This window comes from Dipodomys ordii, unplaced genomic scaffold (genome assembly GCF_000151885.1).
Source record: "Dipodomys ordii isolate 6190 unplaced genomic scaffold, Dord_2.0 Scaffold2, whole genome shotgun sequence".
NCBI lineage: Eukaryota > Metazoa > Chordata > Mammalia > Rodentia > Heteromyidae > Dipodomys > Dipodomys ordii.
Genome location: NW_012267218.1, coordinates 22,165,173 through 22,190,392, shown reverse-complemented (window position 1 = coordinate 22,190,392; position 25,220 = coordinate 22,165,173). Strand labels below are relative to the sequence as shown.

At 41.2% G+C, this 25,220-nt stretch overlaps 2 protein-coding genes across 4 annotated transcripts in view; one reads left to right on the top strand and one right to left on the bottom strand.

Annotated features, from left to right (window-relative positions):
* Positions 1-889: 889 nt before the first annotated feature.
* LOC105985610 (chromosome unknown open reading frame, human C14orf1) lies at positions 890-12,163 on the bottom strand. Of its 3 annotated transcripts, none has more exons than XM_013016212.1 (6): positions 12,087-12,163; positions 9,560-9,723; positions 5,733-5,823; positions 1,744-1,862; positions 1,515-1,619; positions 890-1,158 (listed from the first exon to the last, which is right to left on the bottom strand). In XM_013016212.1, exons 2-5 carry the CDS (start codon positions 9,690-9,692, stop codon positions 1,540-1,542), a joined length of 423 nt encoding a protein of 140 aa, XP_012871666.1. In that variant the 5' UTR covers positions 9,693-9,723; positions 12,087-12,163; the 3' UTR covers positions 890-1,158; positions 1,515-1,539. The 3 variants fall into 3 exon arrangements, with proteins under 3 accessions (XP_012871666.1, XP_012871676.1, XP_012871685.1); XM_013016222.1 differs by having other exon boundaries at positions 1,540-1,619; XM_013016231.1 differs by lacking the exon at positions 9,560-9,723 and having other exon boundaries at positions 890-1,619; positions 12,087-12,153.
* Positions 12,164-12,610: 447 nt separating this feature from the next.
* The window catches only part of Ttll5 (tubulin tyrosine ligase-like family member 5), a 221,664-nt gene continuing 209,054 nt past the window's right edge, over positions 12,611-25,220 (top strand). The window contains exons 1-3 of the mRNA XM_013013504.1: positions 12,611-12,749; positions 14,108-14,277; positions 18,769-18,986. Coding sequence (XP_012868958.1) covers positions 14,204-14,277; positions 18,769-18,986 — 292 coding nt within the window. The 5' untranslated portion in view covers positions 12,611-12,749; positions 14,108-14,203. The remainder of the gene's footprint in view (positions 12,750-14,107; positions 14,278-18,768; positions 18,987-25,220) is intronic.

The window sequence follows — 25,220 nt, the reverse complement described above, 5'->3', positions numbered from 1 at the left end:
TTATTCCTAGGGTCTAGGAGGCTTCCTTCTACCATCATGCAGTTTCTTCAAAGCTACTTAATTGCAGTTTCTGTCTCTGTAGTTATCAAGAACTTCATTTTCTTCTTAAAGAAGAGGACAAGAAAGGGTGGTGACTGTTGAGTGGTGATCCTAGATTCTAGAATATGGTGAAGAGGAGAAGATTGGATTTCAGGAACATGAGAGGCCAGATGCCAGTGGCTCATGTCTATAATCCTAGCTACTCTGAGATCTGAGGATCACGGTTCAAAACCAGCTCAGGCAGGAAAGTCCATGAGACTTATCTCCAATTAACCACCAGAAAACAGAAGTAGCACTGTGGCTCAAAGTGGTAGAGTACTAGCCTTGAGTAAAAAAACTCAGGGACAGTGCCCAGGCCCTTAGTTCAAGCCCCACAACCAACCCTCCCATCTGCCCCTCACCTCCCCCTCCCCCAATAAAAAGCACAAGCAAGTGACAAGAGAAAAGCTGGAGGTGGTCAGGCTGAGTAGGTATTTTTTTTTTTTTTTTGGTCATGGGTCTTGAACTCTGGGCCTAGGCGCTATCCCTCAGTTACTCAGCTCAAGGTGAGTGCTCTACCACTTGAGCCACAGCACCACTTAAGATTTTCTGGTGGTTATTTGGAGATAAGTGTCTCACAGACTTTTCTTCCCAGGCTGGCTTTGAGCGGTAATTCTCAGATCTCAGCCTCTTGAGTAGCTAGGATTATAGGCGTGAGCCACTGGTGCTCAGATGGATTTGATCCAGGCAGAAAGCTGTGATGCTCTGGTCCTGGGGCTCAGGGAGGTGGGATGGAGGTGGGGGGGGGGCAGGGGAGAAGGCAAGGCTCTTGTCTTATGGGAGATCAAAGTACCAGGACAAGAAGAGGGTTTTTCTATTTATTACAAAATTTGTTTCACAAATACAGGTGACCATAAAGTCTAAAAACAGCCCAGACCCTTTCATTCTTCAACTACCTCTAGATTAAAGAGCCACCACAGTCTGCTCACACAGAGTGGAGCCTGCATTGGAAGAACTGCGCATCCCTTGGATGGCTGAGTGTTGGGTCCACAGCAGAGGAGCCTGGTGTGTGCAGACCAGCGGTGACGCAGCCCTTGGTCCCGTTGCTCTGGGTGGACAGCAGCTTTGAGTTTCACAGTCCTATGTTCCCACCACAAAAGCCAAATCAAAGAAGAGAAAGAAAAGGAGAGAACAACTACAAACAGCAGAAGACTGGAGGGGGTGTGCGGGTGGGAAGGGCTTGGAGTTTCCTGACTTGGATGGATAGAGTATACACTTGGAAACCACTGTGTATTGTATGGATGTGTTACATACATGTATGTATTACATGCATACAATTTATCTTAGAAATTTTTGTAAAAAACAATGTATTTTTTAAATAAAAAAACAAACCCCAGCAAAACTTGAGGCTAAAAGTAAAGGGGCTGAGGAGGAAGCTAAAAACAAAAACAAAAGGGCGGAGAGGAAGACAGAGACAGCAATGGGGAAGATGGAACCTTGGAGGGGGCGGTGCCAACCGACTTAATTCCTCTTCTTCTGTCTGGATACTGGTTCTGCTTCTAGGTACTGGAGCCCGACCAGCATTCCCAGGATTGAGAAACCTTAGACAGGAAAGAGATCAGTTCAGGAGGAAACACAGTGCCTTTCTTAAGATTCCCACACAGCCTTTGCGCTGGGCCTACGACAGCTGCTGTGGAGGTTCAGCAGGCAGGAGGAGGGGCTTACTTGCCACCATCAGAGGTGCCAGGACGCCAATTGTGGGAGCTGCAGTTCCAAACACAAACAACTCGGAGAGGAAGTGTCCCAAGGCAAGCAGGAAGGTCCACAGTGTGATATGGTAGAGCCTGCAAGGGAGAAATGGAGACAGAAATGGAAAGGAATGTTACTGCTTGTTCACTCTAAGCTCTCAGCTGATTTGATGTATACTTAGGGATATGACTGTGGCTTAAGAGAAAGGACACTGTTCCTGAGAAAACACATCAATTCCTTCTCTCCTAGGGCAAAAGAAAGGTTGGAGAGGCTAACCTGAGAGTATAGTCCAAGTGGTCAGAGCAAGTCTTAGCAAGGATAGCAAAACAGTGTCTGGATTATGGCAACTCTAGACAGTGCCAGTAATGTTGGCGCTTTGCTTGTCCAAATGGGCAGTATAAGCCATCTGCAGGTGTCTCCCTGCCAGCCAGTATTAATGTGACAGAAGCCACAGAGGACACAAAGAGCAAGCCATCTCTGGGCCTTTCAGGCATTCTTGTAGGATAGTCTGGTTACTTTGTGTCTAAGCCTAGAATGGCCAGATGTAAGACATGGTGACAGCCTGGAGAATGAGAACTTATTTCTCAGCTTTCTCTATGAGGTGATGAGAGGCTATTGGCTCATGGCTTCTTGGACTGCTGCTCCTTCTTTTTCTTTTTTGTGTTTTAAGGATGTAACTTAAAAAAATATAAAGTGCTTCAACTATATGAAAAAAATTGGAGAAAACTGCCAGGCACTGTTGGTCTATGTCTATAATCATAGCTACTCAGGAGGCTGAGATCTGAGAATCTTGGTTCAAAGCCAGCCTAGACAAACACATCCATGAGACTCTTATCTCAAAAAGCTAGCAAAAAAGCCAGCAGTGAAGGCATGACTCAAATGGTAAGGTGTCAGCTATAAGTGGAAAATGTGGGAGTGCAAGTCCCTGAGTTCAAGCCTCAGTACTGACATACACAAAACAAATTAGAGAACATGATAACGAACCCTAGTGTAACCTACACCCAGCTTCATCAAACTTTAACATTTAGATCCTTTTTTCCCATTCATGCTGGGAAAGTGCTCTACTATGAGCTACATCTTCAGCTGGATACTCTTTTCCTGAGACAAAGAGTTCAAAGAACTAAAGTATTACAGAAATAGAGTACAAAGAAACAAAACACTACAGATATCAGTTAAAACTCCTACCGTATTCTACCCTGATCCTGTGCTCCCTCTCTCCTCCGCAGAACTAATCATTATCTTAAATTTGATGTTTATCATTCTGGTGCATCTTTAGTAAAGGAGTACATCTGTGTTCATTTGGAGTTTCCATTTAAGAAGGGAACAAGATCAGGATGTATGTCATAAGTGCATGGATCAAAGTCCTAGTTTAGAAAGGACTGGAAACACAAAGTCAGCATTTGCAGCTGTCCTGGGTTGGGAGAGGGGGAAAAGTGAATGGGTAACAGAGGTAAGGATTGTCTTTGCTCATTCCAAAAGCACAGCAAACAGAAAATATAGCCCTACCAAAAATTCATCATGCTAAAGGTCTTTATCCTTCTTTCTTTTCCCTCAGTGCCCAAGAAGTAGGATGGCTATCTATTATCATTTTACCAATGAACGTAAAGATGAGACCATGGTGCAGAGAAAGCAAATAACTTATTGCTATAAAGCTAGTTACCAACAAATCTGAGACTTAAATGCATGTTCTTGGTTTGTTCTCCATTAAACCATACTACTTCTAAAAATATGTGTCTATCTAGGACATGTAAACCATAGTTTGAAGTTTAAAAAAATTAAAAATAAAGTTGGAGATCAAAAGGCTAATAGTTTTGCTTCAAATCCCACTGAGTCATTCTTCCTCAGTTTAAATTAATTGGGTCTCTAATATTCAGGTCTGCAAAGTCAGGAATAAAAACCACTGCCTCCCAGTGCTACCAGGAGCCTTACTGATCAAGGTCATGTAGATGAAAACTCCTGGTATAATTAGAGCCATGCAATATGTGTTATTGCCTCCTCTCTTCCCCAGATATTGATAGCCTGAACAAGATAAAAATTCTTCAGCTGAACCAGCACAACTATGTTTATTGCAGCATTATTTACCATAGCTAAGATCTGGAACCAACCCAGATGTCCCTCAGTAGATGAATGGATCAAGAAAATGTGGTATATTTACACAATGGAATTCTATGCCTCCATCAGAAAGAATGACATTGACCCATTGTTAGGAAATGGAAAAACTTGGAAAAAATTATATTAAGTGAAGTAAGCCAGGCCCAAGAAACATAGGTCCCATGGTTTCCCTTATTTGCAATATCTAGTATATGTATGAGTCAAGCGGAAAAGGTCAGATAATGTGATGTCAGGAAAATGAACCTTAGATATGTATTTTAATGTTTTTTTTCTTTCATGCATGTGTTTCTAACGATTTATAAGATTATCTCTTTGTTGCTTTGTATGTCCCTCCCCCACAGTATAACCCCTGCTTTCACTATATTTGATGTCAGTATAACTTGTGGAGGAGATGGGGAAAAACCAGTTGTTTAAGGATACAGGTGGACCTGTTGCAACAATGAGAAGTACAAGTTGTCATGTCCAAAACGAGCTTTACAACGTCGGTGTGGGGGGGGGAGGAGGGAAGGAGAAGGATTGGAATTGGGGGGGGAGGGGGGAGGCTGGGAAGTGATGTGAAGGGTAAACAAAGGAGGAGGCTGCAATGCTTGGTAAGAAATGTACACATTATCCTGCCCATGCAATTGTAACCCCTCTGTACAGTATGTTCACAAATAAAATTAAATTAAATTAAAAAAAATTCTTCAGCTGAGCACCAATGGCTCACATCTATAATCCTAGCTACTCAGGAGGCTGAGATCTGAGGATAATGGTTTGAAGCTAGCTCCGGCAGAAAAGTCCCCATGAGACTCTACAATTAACCACTCAAAAATTGGAAGTGGTGCTGTGGCTCAAGTGGTAGAGCGCTAGCCTTAAGCACCAAGAGGCTCAGGGACAGTGCCCAGGCCCTGAGTTCAAGCCCTACAACCAGAAAAAAAAATAAAAAAAGAATCCTTCAGTGTGAAGCTGGCCTTTTGACAGCCTCACACCTAGTGAACTGAGCAATGTTTCTACTCTGTGGGAAAGAGATGGGGAAAGAGCTGGAGCCTCCTCTAGTGGTTAGAGTTGGTAACTGCACCATGCGAGCCTTAGTACCAAGGGAAAGGCAGCATGCAGGTTTTTACCTCTTCTTGACTGCATGAGCTTGGTGTCAGTTTACTTGTGGATAACTCTTTTGCATGGCTCAAAATTTCTGCTCATTCCTGTTTCCTAAGGAGACATGTATGTGTGTGTGGCTACTCTAAAAGGACTATACTGGGATTAGAGGCTGTAGCTTACCACAAGGAAGGGCCTGGATTTGATCCATAGCACTACTGCAAAACAAACAAAGCAAGACAAGAAGGGCATCCTACATAGCAGAAGGCAGATTCTTTGGTAAAGGAGAGGAGTACCCGTGTGGGTAGCTCACGCCGTAATGCTAGTTACTCAGGAGGCTAAGATCTGCGGATTGAAGTTTAAGGCCAGCTCTGGCAGGAAAAGTCATGAGACTCTTATCTCCTATTAACAGCCAGAAAACTGGAAGTGGAGTTGTGGCTCAAAGTAATATAGTGCTAGTCTTGAGCTAAAGAGCTCTGGAATAGTGTCCAGGCCCTGAGTTCAAGCCTCATGACTGACCCAAAAAAAATTAAAATTAAAAAATAAAATAAAAAAGGAGAGGAGTGTGATACAGACAACTAGATAATGCTGCCAGTTTGCTAAGTCAGTTCCAAAGAATTTTCAGATTTTAAAGAAAACCTGTTGTGGCTATCACAGTTTTTCAGATGAAAGCAATGGACCCTGTTATTATCCATGTTCTAAGCTTATGTAACAAGCCTAACCATAGGGTGATGGGTATGCATAATGCTAAAGGATGCTAAAGGTCTTCTGTTACATACGTCTTGTTGTGAATGTCAATGGCACAGAGGCAGCGAATCACTGAGGAGAGCAGTGTCCAGATCCCAAAGGTCCGGGCTTGCAGGCCATTCACTGTGTAGAGAGTGAGGGAAAAAGAAAATAAGGGTTGAGAGGAGAGTTTCCTTCTTTCTAAATACTTCCTGTTTCTCTGTGATTTATAACAGGTAGCTGAACTTGCCCTTCCTATGCCTGAGCCCACAGGGTTCTAGTGCCAAACCAGGGGACTAGAAGAAATTCCAGAACAAGAACTGTTTATATCCTCCTCATTGTCTTCACTTGGGAGTTCCAACAAAAAAAATTCAGTTAGGCAAATAGCTCCTGGATGTAGCTTACATCCTTTGGAAGCTGAGAGGCTGTATTAGAACAGCTTTGGGAGAGAAAGGGGTCTGTTTAGATACTTAAAAAAGGCCAACCTGAACAGGAGATTCAGCAACAATCTAGATGCTATAAAGATGTAGTTTTAGTCTGTGGGTCTCTTTCTGAATCTACCTTTACATTGTTTGAGCCACAGCTGAAGCAGGCTAGCTTCCTGGGCACATGGAAATGGCACTGTTTCTTGGGTGTGCTGGAGGCACTCTATTCTTGGTGAATACATTCTGACACTGTTGCATTAAATATCTTGATTTGATAATATGGGTCATATTTCAATACAACAGTGGTTCTTTACCAGTATGTATCAGTACTGGGACTTGAACTTGAGGTCTTGAGCTCTTACTTGGCTTTTTTGGGGGGTCAGTTGTGGGGCTTGAACTCAAGGCCTGGATGCTGTCCCTGAACTTTTCTCCTCAAGGCTAGCACTCTACCACATTGAGCCACAGCTCTACCTCTGGTTTTGTGGTGGTTAATTGTAGATAAGAGTTGCATGGACTTTCTTGCTTGGGCTGGTTGTGAACTGCAATCCTCATATCTCAGCCTCCTGAGTAGTTAGGATTATAGGCATGAGCCACCAGCACTCTGCTTGGGCTTTTTCTTCTTCTCATGGCTGGGGCTCTATTACTTGAGCTATGCCTCCACTCCCACATTTTGCCGATTAACTGGAGATAAGTCTCTCAGACCTTTCAGTGTGTGCTGGCTTTGAACCATGATACTTAGACCTTAACCTCTGCAGTAGCTAGGTTACAGGTGTGAGCCACTAGCTCACAACCCCAGGAGCTTCTTAGTATCAAGCAAGAAGTTTTATAAAATTACTATGGTCTAGACACTAGACCAGTTACAAGGTACTCTCTAAAGGTAGGCCCTGCCATGACTACAAACTAGAAATGCTCTGCTCAGGTGATTTAAATGATCAGTCATCGCTCTAAGGCATCCAATGGATTAGAAATGCCTCAACAGTGAAAGCACATTTACTTCTTTTGCTGGTCTGTCTGTTGACAAACAGCGGAAATTTCAAATGAGTTGGGAAAGTGGTCAAGTCCTTGCCTAGCGTGTGCAAAGCTCTGGGTTCCATCAGCACTGAAAAAAAAAAAAAGAATTTCAAAGGACAAGGTTGCCAATTGAAAGTTCCATTAATGTTTACTTAAGCTTTAAGGATTTTTTTGTTTGTTTGTTTGAATCATGGAGCTTGAACTCAATCTCTAGGGGCTGGCTCTGTGCTTTGGTGTTTAAGGCCCGCACAGCTCCACTCTCAGCTTTTTTTTTTGGTTTTGGTGCTTAACTGGAGAAGAATCTCCTGCCCTGGCTGGCTTTGAACCATGATTCTCAGATCTCAGCCTCCTGAGTAGCTAGGATTACAGACTGGTTTTATGGACTTTTAACATTTGAAAACCTAACAGCTCTACCAAATTCATATCATTGAAGATCTTTAGAAGCAGTAAAAAAAAAAAATCCACATATCAACCCAAAATCTAACAGACCTAAAGGGCTACATTCTTTAAAAACAAACAAACTAGCTGGGCACTGATGGTTCATGCCTTGAATCCTAGCTACTCATCTGAGATCTGAGGATCACAATTCAAAGCCAGCCTGGGCAGGAAAGTCTGGGAGACTCTTATCATCAACTAATGACTAGAAGAAAACCGGAAGTGGCACTGTGGCTGAAGTGGTAGAGTGCTAGCCTTGAGCTGAAGAGCTCAGGGACAGTGCCCAGCCCCAGAGTTCAAGCTCCATGACTGACAAAAAACAAAAACAAAAAAGCAAAAAACAAAACTAGACAGGAAATTTCTCTAGTTTGTGGGATACTCAGGGGAAGTGCTTCATCAAAGGGCCAGGCCAGATACCTGAAGTCCTGTGTACATGACCATTTGAGGGTAGCATTGGAGGGGTGAAAAACCATTTTTCTGTTCAACTTTTCCAGTTCTTGACTCCTATTATATTTGAGCTTTGTTGAAAAGAAACCTTAGCCTACTTAATTTCACTTTAGACCCAGATGTTGCTGAAAAATGAGCTAGGTCAGAGCGTGAATCTGGGTTAGCTATAAATGTGGCACAGAACTGTCAGCTGCTATCAGACTGTGCAGCAGCTCAAAGTACCCCCACCTCAACATGACCAAGTGTGGCAAGCTGCAGAGGACAGGCGCTCTCAGCAGAGACACATGCGGGGAGAAGGGAGAGGTTGGGAGAGGTCAGCTTGAGCCTTGAGGTTTCACTGGGTAGGGGTGAGGGGGGCACTCAGAGGGATATGTGATTTCTGCTCAGGGACTACATCACAGTTTGGGAAGACTGTGGATTGGTAACTATACCTGCAACATGGAATATAAACTGTGATCTGATTACAGAAGAGGACTTTGAGCTACAATGAAAACTTCTTTTGTGGCATCCTACTGGGGCATCCTAGAATCACAAAGTAACTACTTTCTCCCTTGCCCTTATAAGGCTTTCTGGCCATACAAATTGTCTGGGGCAGTGTAAAATGAATAAAAAGGTATCCAAAGAAGCAGGTGAAAAGGGCCAAATGTGCTCTACAAAGTTTGTCACTCCAATGGCTACCAAAGACTAGGTTAGACAGCATCAGAATCACCTGGAGGTTAGAAACTAGATCCTTGGGCTTCTCCCAGGTTTAATAAATTGATTTGGAGAGAGAAATGGATACATATGTTTTGTTTGATCTTAAGTTTCCTGGGTTGTTCTTATGTAAAGTTTTATTTGGGAACTAGCTAGGCAACTCCTACATAGAATACTGTTCTTTGATTTCTTTTCTTTCTTTTTATGGGGGAGGCAGGGAAGAGGAGACAGTCTTACTATGTAACCTAGGCTAGACTTGAACTTACAATCCTCTTGCCTTAATATTTCTGATTGCTGAGATTCACACCCCTTGAGAGATCACAGGGATTCGTTTGGGACTTAGGACTTCGGAGGGAGGTAGGCTGGTGGATACTATGGTTGGTTTAACTCTGTGCCCCACTTTGCTGTCTTTTAGGGGACTTGTACACTCAGGCGGCTGAGGCAGCAGTGGAAGCCATGAAGGGCCGGCTAGCCAACCAGTACTATGAGAAGGCAGAAGCCTGGGTTCAGATGGAGGAGTAACTTGCCAGGAAAAGTCACTGCCAGCTACTTGTAAACAAAAGGGCTGGGAGTGGGGTGGGGCAGGGACAGGGTAGGGAATCTTATTTGGTTTAGGAGGGGAAAGTCTTTTATAGGGTGCTGTAAATCAACTTTTGTATTTTTTTTTTGATGCTTGAACTATGTCTTTGCTATTAGCAGAGATACTCTTAACTGTCCCTGAGGACCACTTTCTGGGGGAGTGGGGATTGAAATGCAGCCTAATGACCCAATATATTGTTATAAAGTTCAAAAAAAGTATTTCTGATTTCTGAGATTACAGCAGATACAGCAATGTATCATCATATCTAGCCTGTTCTATGATTTCTTACCGAGGTTTGGCTTGCCAGTATACAGCTTTTCATAGAGAAAGGTATGGTCTCGGAAGCTCTGAAGCGTGTTCCCCATGGCTATGATGGACACTATGACCAGCCAGCTTCGTAACACATTCAGGAAACGGCTCATGACTCTCCTCAAAGCAGAGAGGGTATTTTTGCTTTGAAAACAAAGCCATAGGACAGGTTAACCTGTGTTCCAGTTATGAGGGCTATCCAAGCTTAGTTGGCCAATCGCATCATAAACTCCTCCCCAATTCCTTTAAGCTCATCCACCACTGGTTTTCCTATCACACTGCTTTTATATTAACTTTATATAAACCCAAGTGTGTTGACCTTTACTCAAAGTGGCAGAGACCAACTAATACAATGGGTGGAAATGACAAATATAACAGGGGGAAAATGGAGAAAAGAAAGGGAATAGAGGAAAAGGCGGTGTACAGACATTACTATAAGTAGCAGAATGGATTTCTGTGTAAGGCTCATGGAAACTGCTCTCAATACTTAGTTATTCTGACAGCACTGACAGAGCAGTATGTATGGTAGTAAGTGTACAAACTTACCTTTTGTCAAGTAATTTCTTCAAATTTCAGTAATACCCCAAATTAAAGCTCCTTTCTCTTGGCTGGAATCAGTACCTCTAAGTCTTTCCTTTGTTATGAAAGTGGTTGCTGATGACAGATCTCTTCAAGCCTCATTCATTTGAGTAGAAATTATGTTGTAAAGGCACCCCTTAGGGCTGAGAAGATGGCTCAGTGGTAGAGTGTTTGCCATGCATGCATGAGGCCCTAGGTTTGATTCTTCAGCACCACATAAGCAGAAAAAGCCAGAAGTGGTGCTGTGGCTCAAGTGGTAGAGCACTAGCCTTGAGCTGAAGAGCTGAGGGTCAGTGCCCAGACCTAGAGTTCAAGCTACATGAGCGACAAAAAAAAAGAAAAAAAAAAAAAAAGAAAGAAAAGAAAAAAAAGGCACCACTTACAGACTTAGGTTTTTTTAAAACTCTGCTTCTCAGCAACACCATGCTTCATAAATTAGAATAATTTAAAAATTAAAAATAATTGTGACCTTACAACTAGTAAGAAAATTATATTGAGGAAGAAGGAGCAATCTTGGTGTTAAGTTGCAAGAAAAACTGCAATAGCCACTAATGCTTGGGCACTTGTGCCATGCACTGTGCCAACTCGGAACATATATCATCTAATACCTATAACAAGATAGGAAGGTGTTATTAGTATTTCCATTTTACAGATGAGGTGTGGGACGGAGTGGTCCAGTGATTTGCTTGAGGCCACACACCCACCCAGTTAGTATATAGTAGTTAAGACACAAGCAATGACTCACTGACAGTTTTTTGATGGAGTTCTCATTTTTGTGAAAGATCAGTATACCATCTCAACTCTTGCCATCAGATGGTATAGAAAACACATTAGTTGGGTTATATGCTTTTTGTTTAGATCAACTCTCACTAAGTAGTGATGGCTACCAGTCTGATTTAAATGAGACCTAAAGAATCTAATGACAGACCAGCCTCTCTCTCATCATCATCATTATCACCATCACCATCTCGGTCCATTGTTTATCTGTTGGTAGGTTAACTTCTTTGTCCTGAAGTGGTAATAAACTATCCTTTATCATTTTGGCAATAGAAGTTTCAATATGGTCCCACACTGCCCTGCTGAAATAGAGATTACAGTCATTAAAATCAGTAGTGATCCAAGACAGTGTGAAGCACTAGAAAAGAGCTGTAGAGAGGGAGGAATTGAGCTCCTGAGGGAAAGATAGTTCACAAAGGTGGACCTTATCCAAGCCCAGAAAGAAGAGGGGTATAGCGGGCACCAAAGGCACTTTCCGAAGTCCACCTCTATTTCTCAACCCTTCTCAAAAGGAGATTCAGGTCTGCTTCCAGGGTTAAGAAAGTAGAAGTAGGACTCTCTCTTTTCAGTAGAACTTATGTTCTTCTTGGTTTTCACAGGTCTTAGAAATCACAGCAGACAGCAGATGAAAAACTGAGCATTTCTGAATTGCCCTGTCAGTTCCTAAACCCCATTTCTCAACACTTTGAGGGCCTCTCAGAGTTATATCTTTCATCGAATATTGCTTCGGACTGGCCTAGCATGGGTGTGGTGTTAAGTCTTAAGAGTCAGAAAAGACAGATTCTTATCCTGGCCCTACTATTCGGTATCCATGTGGACTTAAGTCAGAACATTTACAATTTGCAGCCTCGGTTTTCTCATCTGCCAAATGGGAATACAATTATTTACCCGAAAGTGTTAGGAGAATCGCATGAGAACTGATTCTTGCACAATGGCTAGCTCGCTACAGCCGATCCTCCATTCTTCTATTCCTTCGTTCCCCTGATTTACCAAGTGCTCCCCATCTTCCCACATCCTTGTCTTCGTCCCTCCAACCTCTTTGGCCCAGAAGGTAGTCTCCCAGGAAACTTCTACTTTCCCCAATTCCCAAGGATCCTCACAATCAGATCCCACACAGACACCTAACAGCTTACTCTTGCAAATTATCCTACCTGGCGACGGGACTCTTAGCACTGCAGCAGTAATCCTTCCCGACAGCTCCAGACCTGAGTCCATATGGGCCACCTGTCTCCGCCCCCGACCTCAGCCGGGGCCCAGGATTGGATCGTTCCTATCACTCCTTTGCTCTGATTGGCTGCTTCGGTTTCTGCTGGAGCAGGCGATAGGGAGTGAACACCTTGGCTGCCAATCAGAGGTTGCCGCTGCCTAAGCTACTCTCCTGGTACGTCGTTCACGCAGAAACCCTCCTCTTGAGCGTGGCGGAACTATAGGTTTGGAGTTAGTCTTTTAGGGGCGGAGACACAAAGAGAGTAGTGCCGGGTGGAGGGCGGGGGGCGGGGGGTGGAAGGAGGTTGTGAGCTAGACCTCCTTGCTACCCACAGCGGGTGGGGGAGCTTGGGCTCTACTTCCGCGCCGCACCGCGCCGCGTCGTGATGACGACATTTATTCGCGCCGGGAGCCGAGCGTTGTCCTCGCCAGGCGGCGGGCGCCTGCGCAGTGGCTCCGAGCACGGGCGGTTGCTTGTTGGTTGTTGTAGTAACCGGGGAAGCCACCTTCGGCGGCTGCCGTGAGCCCCGCTGCGGAAGAAGAAGGGAGGTAGGAGCCGAGCGCGGTCCCCGCCTGCCCGCCCCCCGAGCCATGGGAAAATGAGACAGGTAAACGCCTGCGCCGGCGCGCTCTGCTACTGGAGGAAGCTGTGCCCCCAGATCCGGGCGGGCGCCGTCGCCCGCACTTCCCTCACGGAGACCCGAGCAGCTAGCTGTTGGCTTCCGGGCGCTCCGAGCTCTAACGCTGCGCTGAGGTTCCCGCGTCCTTCCCGGGCCGGGGGCGCACCGGCCGGCCTGCCTGGGGTTGGGGTGAGCGGGGCCGGGGCCGAGGGCAGACCTCTGTGAAGCGAGCGCCCCTAATCGTCCCGGAGCTGGACGCCGTTCCCCTCTCCTGCCGGGAGCCTAGGGAAGGTTGGTATCCCTTCCTGCTTGGAAGGTGGTGCTTTAACTTCAAAGGACTACCTACACATTTTTGGAGAAGATCCAGAAATCTCTTTGGGAATCTTCCGAAGAGAGATGTTAGATATTGTCCATCCCCTCCCTTCCGTCCCCCCCCCTCCCTCCCGCCACTGAAGATCAGCGAGGGATGTTTATCAGGCTCGGTGTTGTCTTATTCGTAGTCTGATCCTGTATATTGAATGCATAGGAAAATAATGAAGTTTGGAAAGATCGTCCTTCGCGAAAGATCGTTATTATTCTCAGTAATTGGGCTTATTAGGGTCATGGTCATGTACTTTGTTTCGAACGGGAAAAATATTTTGAATTAGAAATGCACTGTTGGAAGTTTCGTAATTTTAATGTCTGTTTGAGGTTCGGATCAAAGTTTGTGATTTTCAGTACCGGGAGAATAATTATTAAGTCTTGGAAGAGTATTTTGACTCTCTCCTCCCTCCTCCAGCTAGTTTTACGACCTGTGATTAGGGAGAGCATTTATTATTAATCATTCAGTTGCATTGGTTTTACTTGAAACATGGTAGCATCTTGCCTACGGTGCTTGTGATAAGAGTCTAAGTAAATATTTGCAAGCGTCTTGAACCTTGAGTTTCAAATTTTATTTTTAATTCGTTTCTGTAGCAAGGACTTTGTTTTAGACAATTAGCTACCAACCTCAGACTGCCATAAAAGTGAAATGAGTTTATCCTTATGTTTCAAGTTAGACTTAGTCTATTAAAAAAAAAAACAACCAAGGGAGAAACCAAACTTAATAACTTTCAAGTATATACAGCACAGTCAGTATCTTTGATAATGTTCTTGATTTTTGTGGCACATGTGAGGCACTGTAGTAGAGGGTAAGCTTCTTAAATAGTGTTGAATCTAGCGATTCAGATCTAGTGGGAAAGACTGGCGGGAATCTAAAGATTCTATACTATTTAAGATTCTGTTTGTTTTCATTATTTGGAAGATCGTCAGCAGAATGAAGCAATAGACAACTCTGTTGTGCTTCAGATCACTTTGCTTTCTTGCAGGAATCTGTGCCACCCAAATTGTCTGATCCAGTGAATCTGCAAGAAAAGGTCTGTGAGGCCCCCAGTCTGCTGACTGCATGACAAACTCTAAAGGAAATGCCTATCGTGATGGCCCGGGACCTGGAGGAAACAGCATCATCCTCAGAGGATGAGGAGGTGGTAAGCCAAGAGTAAGTAATTGTAAACTTGTGCTTGTAACTTTTACATTAGGAGAGAAGATGAATTCTTTTACTCAAAATGTCTTTTGTCCAGTATTTTTCCTTTCATATTGTATGGCTCTGGTTTTAGCTTGATCCACCATCGAATTCAAGTTAGATGATGAATGAACATCAGCTTCAGATGTTGTAAAATGCAGGTAGCCGTTGGGTGAACTTTTTTTATAAGAGATTCCAATGTTGGAGATTTAAAGAATTTTTCTATATTGAAGAAAAGTAAGTCTCCAAACTCTGACATTGATTGTGTTATGTTGTTTTTCTCAAAGCCTTTAAAATGATACATAGTGGTAATAGAAAAAAGACACATATGTTAACAGCAACTCTAGGGCAGGGAATTGAAGTTCTGTGGTCTATGCAGCATTTACTGAACAACAGTGGCTGTCCAGAGATCTTTCAAGCTGAGTTCAGTGTCTTGATTGCTGGATTTTCATAATTAAAATGAATGATAGTGGTAAGGGCAGCCACTGTAGATGATGGGGTGGGCTTTATTTGGAAATGAAATCTGGAAATGAAACTTACGTTTTATTTACTCTATTAAGATCAACCTTACAAATATCCACAAACTTCCTCAGGGAGCCTTATCGTGTTGGCTTGAGAATCATACTTATCTTTTCTAGATTTTAAAAAGCTTTGTTATTTTACCTCCTTTATTATTACTACTTCCACAGAATAGAGGGAGAAACAGGCTTAAGTTGAGATAGGTTTTTAGGTACTTGTGAGTCCTTTGGGATGTATGTGTGCCTTGTAACCTAAAAAGCAAGGGTATCGCTCAGGCTGTTTTATTGGGGTGTGGTTAGGACCGAATGGAATACTGTGTGTGAAATTACTTGATAAATTATGAAGTAATATACAAATGTATAATTCTTACCCATTTTAATACTGAATTTCTGATAGACTTTTAATAAGGTAGATTACATTAAATATCATTTGAAAAAGATTATTGAAAAAGATTTCTGGACAGGCTTCTTTTCAATATTAGATCATAGAAAATAATAATGATGTGACAGTATATTTGGGTCATTCTCTTCCAGGATAATTAGATAATTCCCTCTGGTTGCTTTGTCTTTTTGTGCCATTTTGCTTTTAGTATACTGTCTTTTACCCATTTTACAAAAATTTTAACTTCTGCAAGCAGTAGTTTTTCCATTTCTAAAGATTGTTTTTTTTATTGTGAATCAGGATTGTTTTTTTAACTCCATTATTATTTCTTGTTAGTGAGCTTTGCGGCTAGATATAAATAACATTATTATTGTGGTTTGTTATCTGTATTTGTAATTGAGAAATGCTAAGTTTTTAATAGAATTAGACTGAAAATATTTATGCATTCCTCTCTGACACTCATCTAGATTTCTAGACTTTTTGTTCTTTTTTCTTTCAGACTCTTCCTGTTGATTTTTTTTAATTTTTAAAATTGTTTTTATAAAGGTGCTATACAGAGGGGTTACAGTTATATAAGTCATGTAGAATACATTTCGTTTTGGACAATGTCACCCTTTCTCTCACTTTCTCCCAGTTTTCCTGTTGGTTTTTAACTATTAATCTGTTCCATCAGCTTTTTTCCTGTCAATCAGACATTTGTTTTATAAATTAAGATGTCTTAGTTTTTTAACCCCTGGATCAGAGGTTTACAGTTTAAAAGATTTAGAAACTAGACAGTCTTATGCCACTTAAAGAGGCAGATTTCATCCAAAGATATATATCCTTGTGTATGTCAGGTTGTCTCACATCTCTGTACTTTAGTAAAATATTACTGCCTTGTAATCCTGGACTTCAGGGTTAGAAACTGCCCAAGCAGTTCTTGTTTTACATGATGTTATTTCAAAGAGTAAATGTAAAGTATTTTGTATTTTGTTTGGGGATTCCAAATACAAATTTATATGTAGAAGTGGAACTCTCATATGAGAACTTGATACAGCATTTGTTTGGTCTTTGGGAAAGTAAAAACCTTCATGTCTATCATAGAAGGTAGCTTTATATAAGTTTAAAAGACCTGCAGCAAATAGTCATAAAGTGAGTGCCGCAGGATTTAGGGAATGAGAGCCATCTGCATGAGCAATAGTGCTGGGGAATCTCCTTGGAGATGGTGGGACTTTTTACATAGGCCATGGGGGAATGGCCTTAAATGGAACATCTGATGTGGCAGTGGCATGAGGAAAACACTGTGCAAGAATTCCAAAACTACTTTCCAGCGGTAGAAAGTATGTACTCTTCATGAACAGATGCTACTTGAAAACCATTGGACTTCCAATAGACTGTATCATACGACTTGTTCTTTTCAGTAATTAATCAAATTTTTTGTTCTTTCTTTCCCATAAAAATGGATTTTTCTTAATATCTAGCAGTTTCTGAGGTGAATGAAAATTTATAGAGTTTTCAAGTTCCTAGTCATTTGTAATTTTTTTCTTTAGCACCACCTGGTGGGAGCATGTTTTTAAAGACAGCAATCTGCCTGAAGGGTATTTTAGTTAACCTTAACTAAACCAATAATTTATCCAGTCTTTTTATCTCTCTTCTTAGTGGGTTGTACATGAAAAGATTTATTTTTCAGGGATTTGGCTTCCACAGACAGCATTGTTTGGGCCTTAGCTCTTCCCAGCTGCGCATCTGTAATTGTGTCCTAACTCCAGTTAGGCTCTTTTAAGTGTAGCCAGTAATCTATTGTTTAGCTGCCAAGGCATAGTGGTACCAGTTTGTAGCTAGTGTTAGACAGACAAGGAACTTCAGATACAGTCCAGAATTTCTGTCTAAGACTTCCTGGTTTAGGCTTCTAATTTTTCCTCTGTCCTCTGACAGAAAAAGTAGAATTGGAAGAGATCATAAGAATCCTTAAGCCCAATGCCCACATTTTACATGTGGTTAAGATAAAAAAACAAGCAAGCTGCAAAAAAAAAAAAAATTCCTCCTTGCTAAATTGCCTTATGACTCTAAATGAAAAGGAAAACATTCAAAGTGCTTAGAAAAAGGAAAACTGAGACCTTGAATTTTGTTTTACATCAGAAATGGCTATATATTAAGCACCTGTAAAGACCATTTCTCACCAGGAAACAAAGTAGATGTAGTGTTTGCTTTCTGTTCTTGATAGAAGCTGTTGGCAGCTCTATCCAAGTTCAGAGACTGCCTAACTTCTAGGTTGGCAGTCTGGCAAAATTCAGGTCTTTTAAAGCCTGGGTTGGGTGGATCTATCTTGATCCAGAGGTGTGATACAACTTTTGTGAATAGGTGCAGTCCTGTGAATTTTACAAAGAGGAGTGAATCTTGGCTGAATAGATCTTATTCCATTTAAGGGACGGATGAAATTGCCAAAAAATTGAGTTCAAGGTGTTCATTATACAGAACTTCACTGAAATGTAATTGTTTAAATGGCAAAAGGCAAAAAGAACATAGACATTGGGTCTAGAACCTGTGCATCATCTCTATGTGCAGTTACTTAGCTCTATGACCTTGGTCAAATAGCTGAACCTCCTTAAGATACTTGTTTCCATTCTAGTGTGGTCAAGTCAGTGAGACTATTTTTGGTACATAGGAGAGACTCAATTCATTGAATTCCCCCACCTCCCTTTACTACATATTAGCCCTGAGGAGGTTGAAGATTTTTCTAATCTGTGAAGTCTGTTGAAGTTTGAAACTGAGCTTTCCTAAGGACAAGGAAAGCCAGATATAAACCAGATATAAGAAGTCCCTTTCTGCTCAGTTTCATACTGGAGGAAGGTATATATTTTTCCATTTACCATAGGTTTTCTTTAAAATACATGATTTTAATTTGGGTACTTGTTTTAATTTAAGCTTCCTAGCTTAAAATGTTAGGGTAGATGATCAGATTGTCTTGAAAAGTGACATAAAGTAGGACATAAAGAGACGTATATTATTGAGAATATACTGTTTAGGATTTTTTAAGTGTTTAAGATATTAAAACATAAATCATTCTAAATAAGAAAGGAAATTTATTAAATCATATTTAGGCAGGCATTGATTCTATAATGATATCACCCAGGATCTCATTTTTGTCCTCCCAATCTGGCTCCAACTGACTTATTTACTAACAGCGCTAGGCTTTCCCCTCATCATCACACAATGGCTCTTGCAGTTCCAGTCTTCTTATTCTCATTTTACACCATGAAGAAAAAGAGGGGCCATCACCTGTAGTTGCTATAGAAGAGAAAGAAATCACTGTTTCATCAGGGAGTCTCTGAACACCTTTCATAGGCTCTGATTGGTTCACATGCTCATCCTGGAACCAGTCACTAAAATCGAGTGATGGACTTAATCCAGGCACATCCCTGCAACCGGGTTGATTTAATCTGAAACACATGGCTAAGAGTGGGAGCTGAGTGATTTCCCGTAGACTGTTAGGGCTCTCATTCCAAAAGGAGGAGGAAAATTACTGCTCTGTATCAGTAGCTTAGATTTTGAGTTGTAGATGATTGAAGCCTTTTGTTGTGGTTGTAGGGATCATCCATGTATCATGTGGACCGGAGGCTGCAGGAGAATTCCAGTTTTGGTATTCCATGCTGAGGCTATTCTCACAAAGGACAACAACATTCGAGGAATTGGAGGTAGGTCTAACATCTCCTATAGAAGGCAGAGTTGGCAGGACCCTCACATGACCCTGGAAAAAATTAATAAGACACAGAGAAAAGGCCTTGGCCATCAGAAAAATCTATTGAGTTGAATGATTATTTGAAATTTCTTAAATTGTTTATTGTATACATTTTCTCTGATTTTTTAAAATTTTATTTGCTTTTGAAATAGAGATTTGATACTTTTTTCATTCTGGCCTCAAATTTTTGATCCTCCTGCCTTTGTCTTATAAGTAGTAGGAATTATAGGTGTGCACTCCACCATGCCTCCCCATTTTTTTTTTTTTTTTGAGGTGGCATTGAGGATTGAATCCAAAGCCTTGTATTATACTCAGCAAGTGTCGTACTACTTGAGCTATACCACCGGTCCCTTTTCACCATTTTAGAGATACAATTTATTAACATTGAGCACAGTTGTGCAGTCATGATCTGTCTAGTTTCAGGACATTTTTTTTTATGGTGGTGCATATCTATAATATCATCCTTTTTTTTGGGGAACTAAGCAGGAAGACTGAGAGTTTGACACTAGCCTGGGCTACATAGTGAAAAGCAGAGGACTAGAGGTATGACTCAAGTGGCAGAGTGCCAGCCGTGAGGCAAGTGAACGCACAAGGCTCTGAATTCAAGCCCCAATACCAGCACACACAAAAAAAGAAAGACAGACTGAAGAAAGAAAAGAGAGAGATAGAGAAAAAGAAAGATAGCAAGGAAGGAAGGAAGGAAGCAAGCAAGCAAGCCAGCAGAAAGTCTGTGCCCCCAGCTGTGTGGAACTTAGATAAGCCAAGCCCCTTCTGTGCAGGATGGGGGCCTTCAGGACATTTTCATCACTCCAAAAGTAAAGCCTATACCCAGTCATCAGTCATTCTCCATTCCCCTATACCATTAGTCCTTAGCAACTAGGGCCTGCTACTGTGTGTAGATCTCTATTCTAGATATTCCAAATAAATGGGGTTATATAGCTTGTGGCATTCTATGTCTGGCTTCTTTTCACCTACGGTATTTTCGTGGTCCACCCATGTTGGATTGTTTATCAGTTCTTCATGCCATTTTATGGCTAAATAGTTTTTCATTGAATAGATATATCCATTCCTCAGTTAATAGGCATTTATGGTAGTCCCACCTTCTGGCTCTCACGCATAATGCTGTTAAAAGTATTTTGTGGACAAGTTTTTGTTTGAGCACCTGTTTTAATTCCTTTGGGTATTACTCAGAATGGATTTGTCAGGTTATTTGTTTAACTTGTTACATAATTATCAATTTGTTTTCCACAGTAATTATATCACTTTACATTCCTACCAACAATGTGTATCAATGTCTATGTACTCTAGTTTTTTTCCATGTCCTCATTAACATTATTTTCTACTTTCTTGATTATTGTCATCTAATGCATTAGAAATGCCATCTCACTGTGGCTTTGATTTGTGTTTCCCTGTTGATCAATAACATTAAACATCTTTTCATATGATTGTTGGCTGTTTGTGTATCTTATTTGGAGAAATGTCTGTTTAAGGCTTTGCCCATTTTAAGGATTGTGTTAGCTTTTTTTGTTGTTGAGTTGTACGTTCTGGATAGTAAATCCTTATCAGATATAATATTTGCAAATATTTTTCCTTTGTATTAAGTTTCAAAATAAGGAAATGTAAATCCTCTTACATTGTTCTTTTTCAAAATTGTTTTGGCTGTACAGGGCCTCTTGCAATTCCATATGAATTTGAGAGCTTTTCCATCTGCAAAATTGGCTCTTGGGATATTGGTAGAGAATTCACTTAATCTGCAAATCACGGAACGCTGTTGTGAGCCTAGGGCTAGACTGTAGCTACTTTCAAAGATTATAATATTATGAACTGTCATTGTTTGGTGGAAAGAGTTTGTTCTGTACTTATTCTCTTGGTCATTGGTTCAGATTTCGGCTTTAGCATTTACTAGCTGTGAGTCTTAGGCAAGTCACTTAAATTCTGTTAACCAGTAGTTTAGCTAAATGAGGATGATCTTAGAAATGTTGTGAGGATTACATGCAATTTTTTTTAATGCCTAGCACATAGTAGGTACTTCAAACTTGTGCCATTCATTCTACTTACTGAATAGAATTAACTCTTCATTTAAATGATTTTAAGATCTCATTACTCCACAAAAAGCCAGAAGTTCAAAGAACTATAAGCTTTCTTTGGGGATTTGGATGCTCCTCTCCTGAGTCCTTGTGTTCTAAACCCCTCAGCAAGTTGCTAGGTTACCATTTAAAGGGGACATGGTTCATTCATGTTCTCTGAAGCCTGATAACTGAAGACTGCTGAGAAATTATCTTTACAAATGATTCAAACCTTAATGTCAACCGTGGGTAATAACCACAGGTGAATAATACCCGCAAAACATGCTTCTTTTGGCCCACTTGTCACATACAGTAGTCTATGTATTCTATGACAATAAGCAGACCCTTCTTTTTTAATACTTAACAGTTATGGAAAAGTAATATCTACCAGTAGTGGATAATGACTGTTTTCTAGAACTTGTATCTTTTCTCTTTATACATCCCTATGGTAAAGCCACTCAAATTCTTTGCTTTTAATATTTCTCTATTTTTCTCAGTTTCTTGAGTTTTCATCATTTTATTCACCTTCCTTTATGAAGAAAACAAATAGTTGGAGTGACTTTTACTAGTAGCTGAATTGTTAAACAGTTTTGGTTTATAACTTTTTTTTTTTTTTTTTGGTCAGTTGTGGGCTAAACTCAGGTCTGGGCACTGTTCCTAAGCCTCTTTGTGCTCAAGGCTACTGCTCTATCACTTGAGCCATAGCACCACTTCCAGTTTTTGAGTGGTTAATTGGTTATAAGAGTCTCCTCAGGCCAGGCACTGGTGTCTCACGCGTGTAATCCTAGCTACTCTGGAGGCTGAAATCTGAGAATCACAGTTAAAAGCCAGCCTGGCCAGGAAAGTCCATGAGATTCTTATCTCCAATAAACCACTAGAAAACCAGAAGTGGCACTGTGGCTCAAGTGGTAGAGCGCGTGCCTTGAGCTAAAGAGCTGAGGGACAGCGCTGAAGCCCAGAGTTCAAGCCCCATGACTGACCAAAAAAAAAAAGAATGAAAAAAAGAAGAGTCTTTCCAAGTCTTTTCTGCCCTCTTCTTTTGCCCTGGCTGGCTTCAAACTGTGATACTTAGATCTCAGCCTCCTGAGTAGTTAGGATTATAGGGGTGAGCCACTGGTGCCAGCTGGTTTATAACTTATTTTGTTGAGGTTGTTGTCTTAAATAGCTGACAAGGGACATAGATCTGCTTAGGTTTAAGCCTGTGGATAAATCCCCTTGAGAAGTTATCTGGGACAGTAACTACCTTCTGTTCATCTCAGTGTTAGATTCAATTTTATTTTTTCCGGTTATCTCTTACGTATTTCTTGAGGCAGTATAATTTCTCATGCTTTATTGTGAAATACTTCAGAAATACGGCCTTTTCCTCAATACAGCTTTTTTCTCCAAAACTAGATGTACTTTAAACATGTAAATGGGATTATATTCTAAAGGCAACAACGGTCTTCTCAGCTAAAAGTTTTCTTTTTTCTTTCTTTCTTTTTTTTTTTTTTTAATTGTCGGTCATGGGACCTGAACTCTGGGCCTGGGCACTGTCCCTCAGCTCTTCAGCTCAAGGCGAGTGCTCTACCACTTGAGCCACAGTGCCACTTCTGGCTTTTTTGGCTTATGTGGTGCTGGGGAATTGAATCCAGGGCCTCATGCATGCAAGGCAAGCACTCTACCACTGAGCCATCTTCCCAGCTTAAAGTTTTCATAGGACCAAACATCTTTTTATAATTTGCCTTTCAGTATGTCCCTGTAGTAGGTTTATATTTTTTATAGACTAGCAACAGAAGTATAATGAAAGCTATGTATGTAAATTAAAATTTGAAAAGTGAACTCAGTAAAAAGTGAATCTCTTATTTAACTCAGCATATCCCAAACATCAATAGAAAACATCATTAATGGGGTATTTTATATCTAGTGTGAATTTTACCCTTGCAGTATATCTTAACTTGGTGAAATTTTCATTGGAAATATTTGATTAGTGTCAGAAACATTATAGTTGAAAAAAATAAGTTCACATTATTAACATGCTTCAATGATGTTTTCTGATAACTCCCCCCCCCCTGCCCTTTTTTGGTGCTGGAGATTGATTCCAGGGCCTTGTGCATGCTAATCATGTACTCTACCAGTGAGCTACACTCCCAGTCCCTATTTTCTAATAATTTAGTCACATATCACTTTTAAATGTAATTTTAATTATATAAAGTAAAATAAAATAAAAATTCAGATTTCCTATCTATACTTTCAGCCCATATTTTCTAATAATTTAGTTACATATCCACTTTTAAATGTAATTTTAATTGTGTAAAGTAAAATAAGCCAGGCACCATTGGCTCTCACCTATAATCCTAGCTACTCAGGAGGCTGAGATCTGAGGCTCCAGGTTTGAATCCAGCCTGGGCAGAAAAATCCTCATGAGACTCTTACCTCCAATTAACCACTGAAAAACTGGAAGTGGTGCTCAAAATGGTAGAGCATGTTTAGCAAAAGCACTCAGGGACAGCACTCAGGCCCTGAGTTCAAGCCCCACGACCAACCAAAAAAGAAAAAAGATAAAACAAAAAGTTGGATTTTCTGTTACACTAGTCACATTTCAAATGTTTATTAGTCATATATTAGTAACTATTGTATTGAATAATATAAGTACAACCCAAATTTCTTACACTAGGGAACAGTAATTCCTTCCTTGCCATTGAAGGAGTTACTCCTATATTCTAAAAATCAAATGGGTCACTTTTAGCTTCATTCTGATTCACTATGCTATTTTTTTCCCCACTGCTGGGGACTGAACTCATAGCCTTGAACTTACTAGGCAAGTATTTTCCACTGAGCTAAATCCCTAACCACTCCCATGCTATTTTTATCTAAATCTTTGGGCGCTTTCACTGCTCCCTGGGTACCTTTGTCTGCTGGTAGCCACATTTTTGGCATTCAACCTGGAACTTGCCAAATCTAGCACTTTAGGTTGCCTCCTAGGGTACATGTGATTGGTTGGGGAAGAGGTAGTGATACAGTACTTGTTCACAGGCTTAGAAAAAGAATCTTTGGCTGGTAGCTAACATTAAAGGTGGTGTCCTGCCTTTTCCCTCATTCGTGTGTGTGTGTGTGTGTGTGTGTGTACGTGCACACATACGTGCATGCACGTGTGTGCACGTGCGCACATTCACTTGTGTGCTAGTTTTTGGGCTTGAATTGTGGGCGTGTGCACTGTCCTGGAACATTTTTGCTTAAGGCTAGCACTCTACTACTTGAGCCACAGCCCCACTTTTTGCTAGTTTATTAGAGATACGAGTCATAGAATTTCCTACCTAAGCTGGCTTCAAACTTCAGTCCTTAGATTTTAACATTCTAAGTAGCTAAGATTACAGTCATGAGCCACTGGCTCTTGGTCTCTTATATTTATATGGAAGAAAATAAAGGGTAAAGAGGTCCTTTCTTGGGCAATTTGGTAGGTTCAGTTTACAGCAGAAGTTCAAGTCCAGGTATATGAGTTAGGCTCTTAGAGACACAGAGTTAAATATTTTACACGCACACACACACATACACACACACACACACACACTCTCAATGGAATGAATGATGCCCACCCTCCTTGGGGAGGTTAATCTGCTTTACACACACCTCACAAATTCAAATGTTAATCTCATTTGGAGAGGCACAGAAATAACCATATGTCTGGGTATTCCATGGCCCAGTTAAGTTGGTCCATTAAATTAACCATCACAAGCGGACATTGGTAATTCACACCTGTAATCTTAGCTACTCGGGAGGCTGAGACTTGAAGACTATAGTTTGAAGCCAACCCAGGCAGGAAAGTCTGTAAGACTCTTATCTCCAATAAACTACTCAGAAAAAGCCAGAAGTACGCTGTGGCTCACGTAGAGCAAAAGAAGCACTTGGACAACGCTCAGGCTTGAGTTCAAGCTCCAGCACTTGGGGGAAAGAAAAATTTAACCATCACACTAAGGTTGCCAGGTTTTTCCAAGAGAACCTTAGAAATTTAGATTTAAATGAATTCTTATACTTTTCAAAACTAATTATGAATTCAGACTTACGTAAAATACTATAAATGTCAGAAAGACTTTTTTTTTTTTGGGTCCGGTCATGGGGCCTGAACTCTGGGCCTGGGCGCTGTCCCTCAGCTCTTCAGCTCAAGGCGAACGCTCTACCACTTGAGCCACAGCGCCACTTCCGGCTTTTTTCTTTTTGCTTATGTGGTGCTGAGGAATCGAACCCAGGGCCTCAGGCAT

Excerpts from the sequence above, each read along its gene's own strand:
- LOC105985610 (XM_013016212.1), bottom strand. The coding sequence starts at position 9,692 with ATGAGCCGTTTCCTGAATGTGTTACGAAGCTGGCTGGTCATAGTGTCC. Across the intron at positions 5,824-9,559 it reads TACTGGCAAGCCAAACCTCG|TGAATGGCCTGCAAGCCCGG; the intron begins GTAAGAAATCAT and ends CTCTCTACACAG. Across the intron at positions 1,863-5,732 it reads ATTGACATTCACAACAAGAC|GCTCTACCATATCACACTGT; the intron begins GTATGTAACAGA and ends TCTCCCTTGCAG.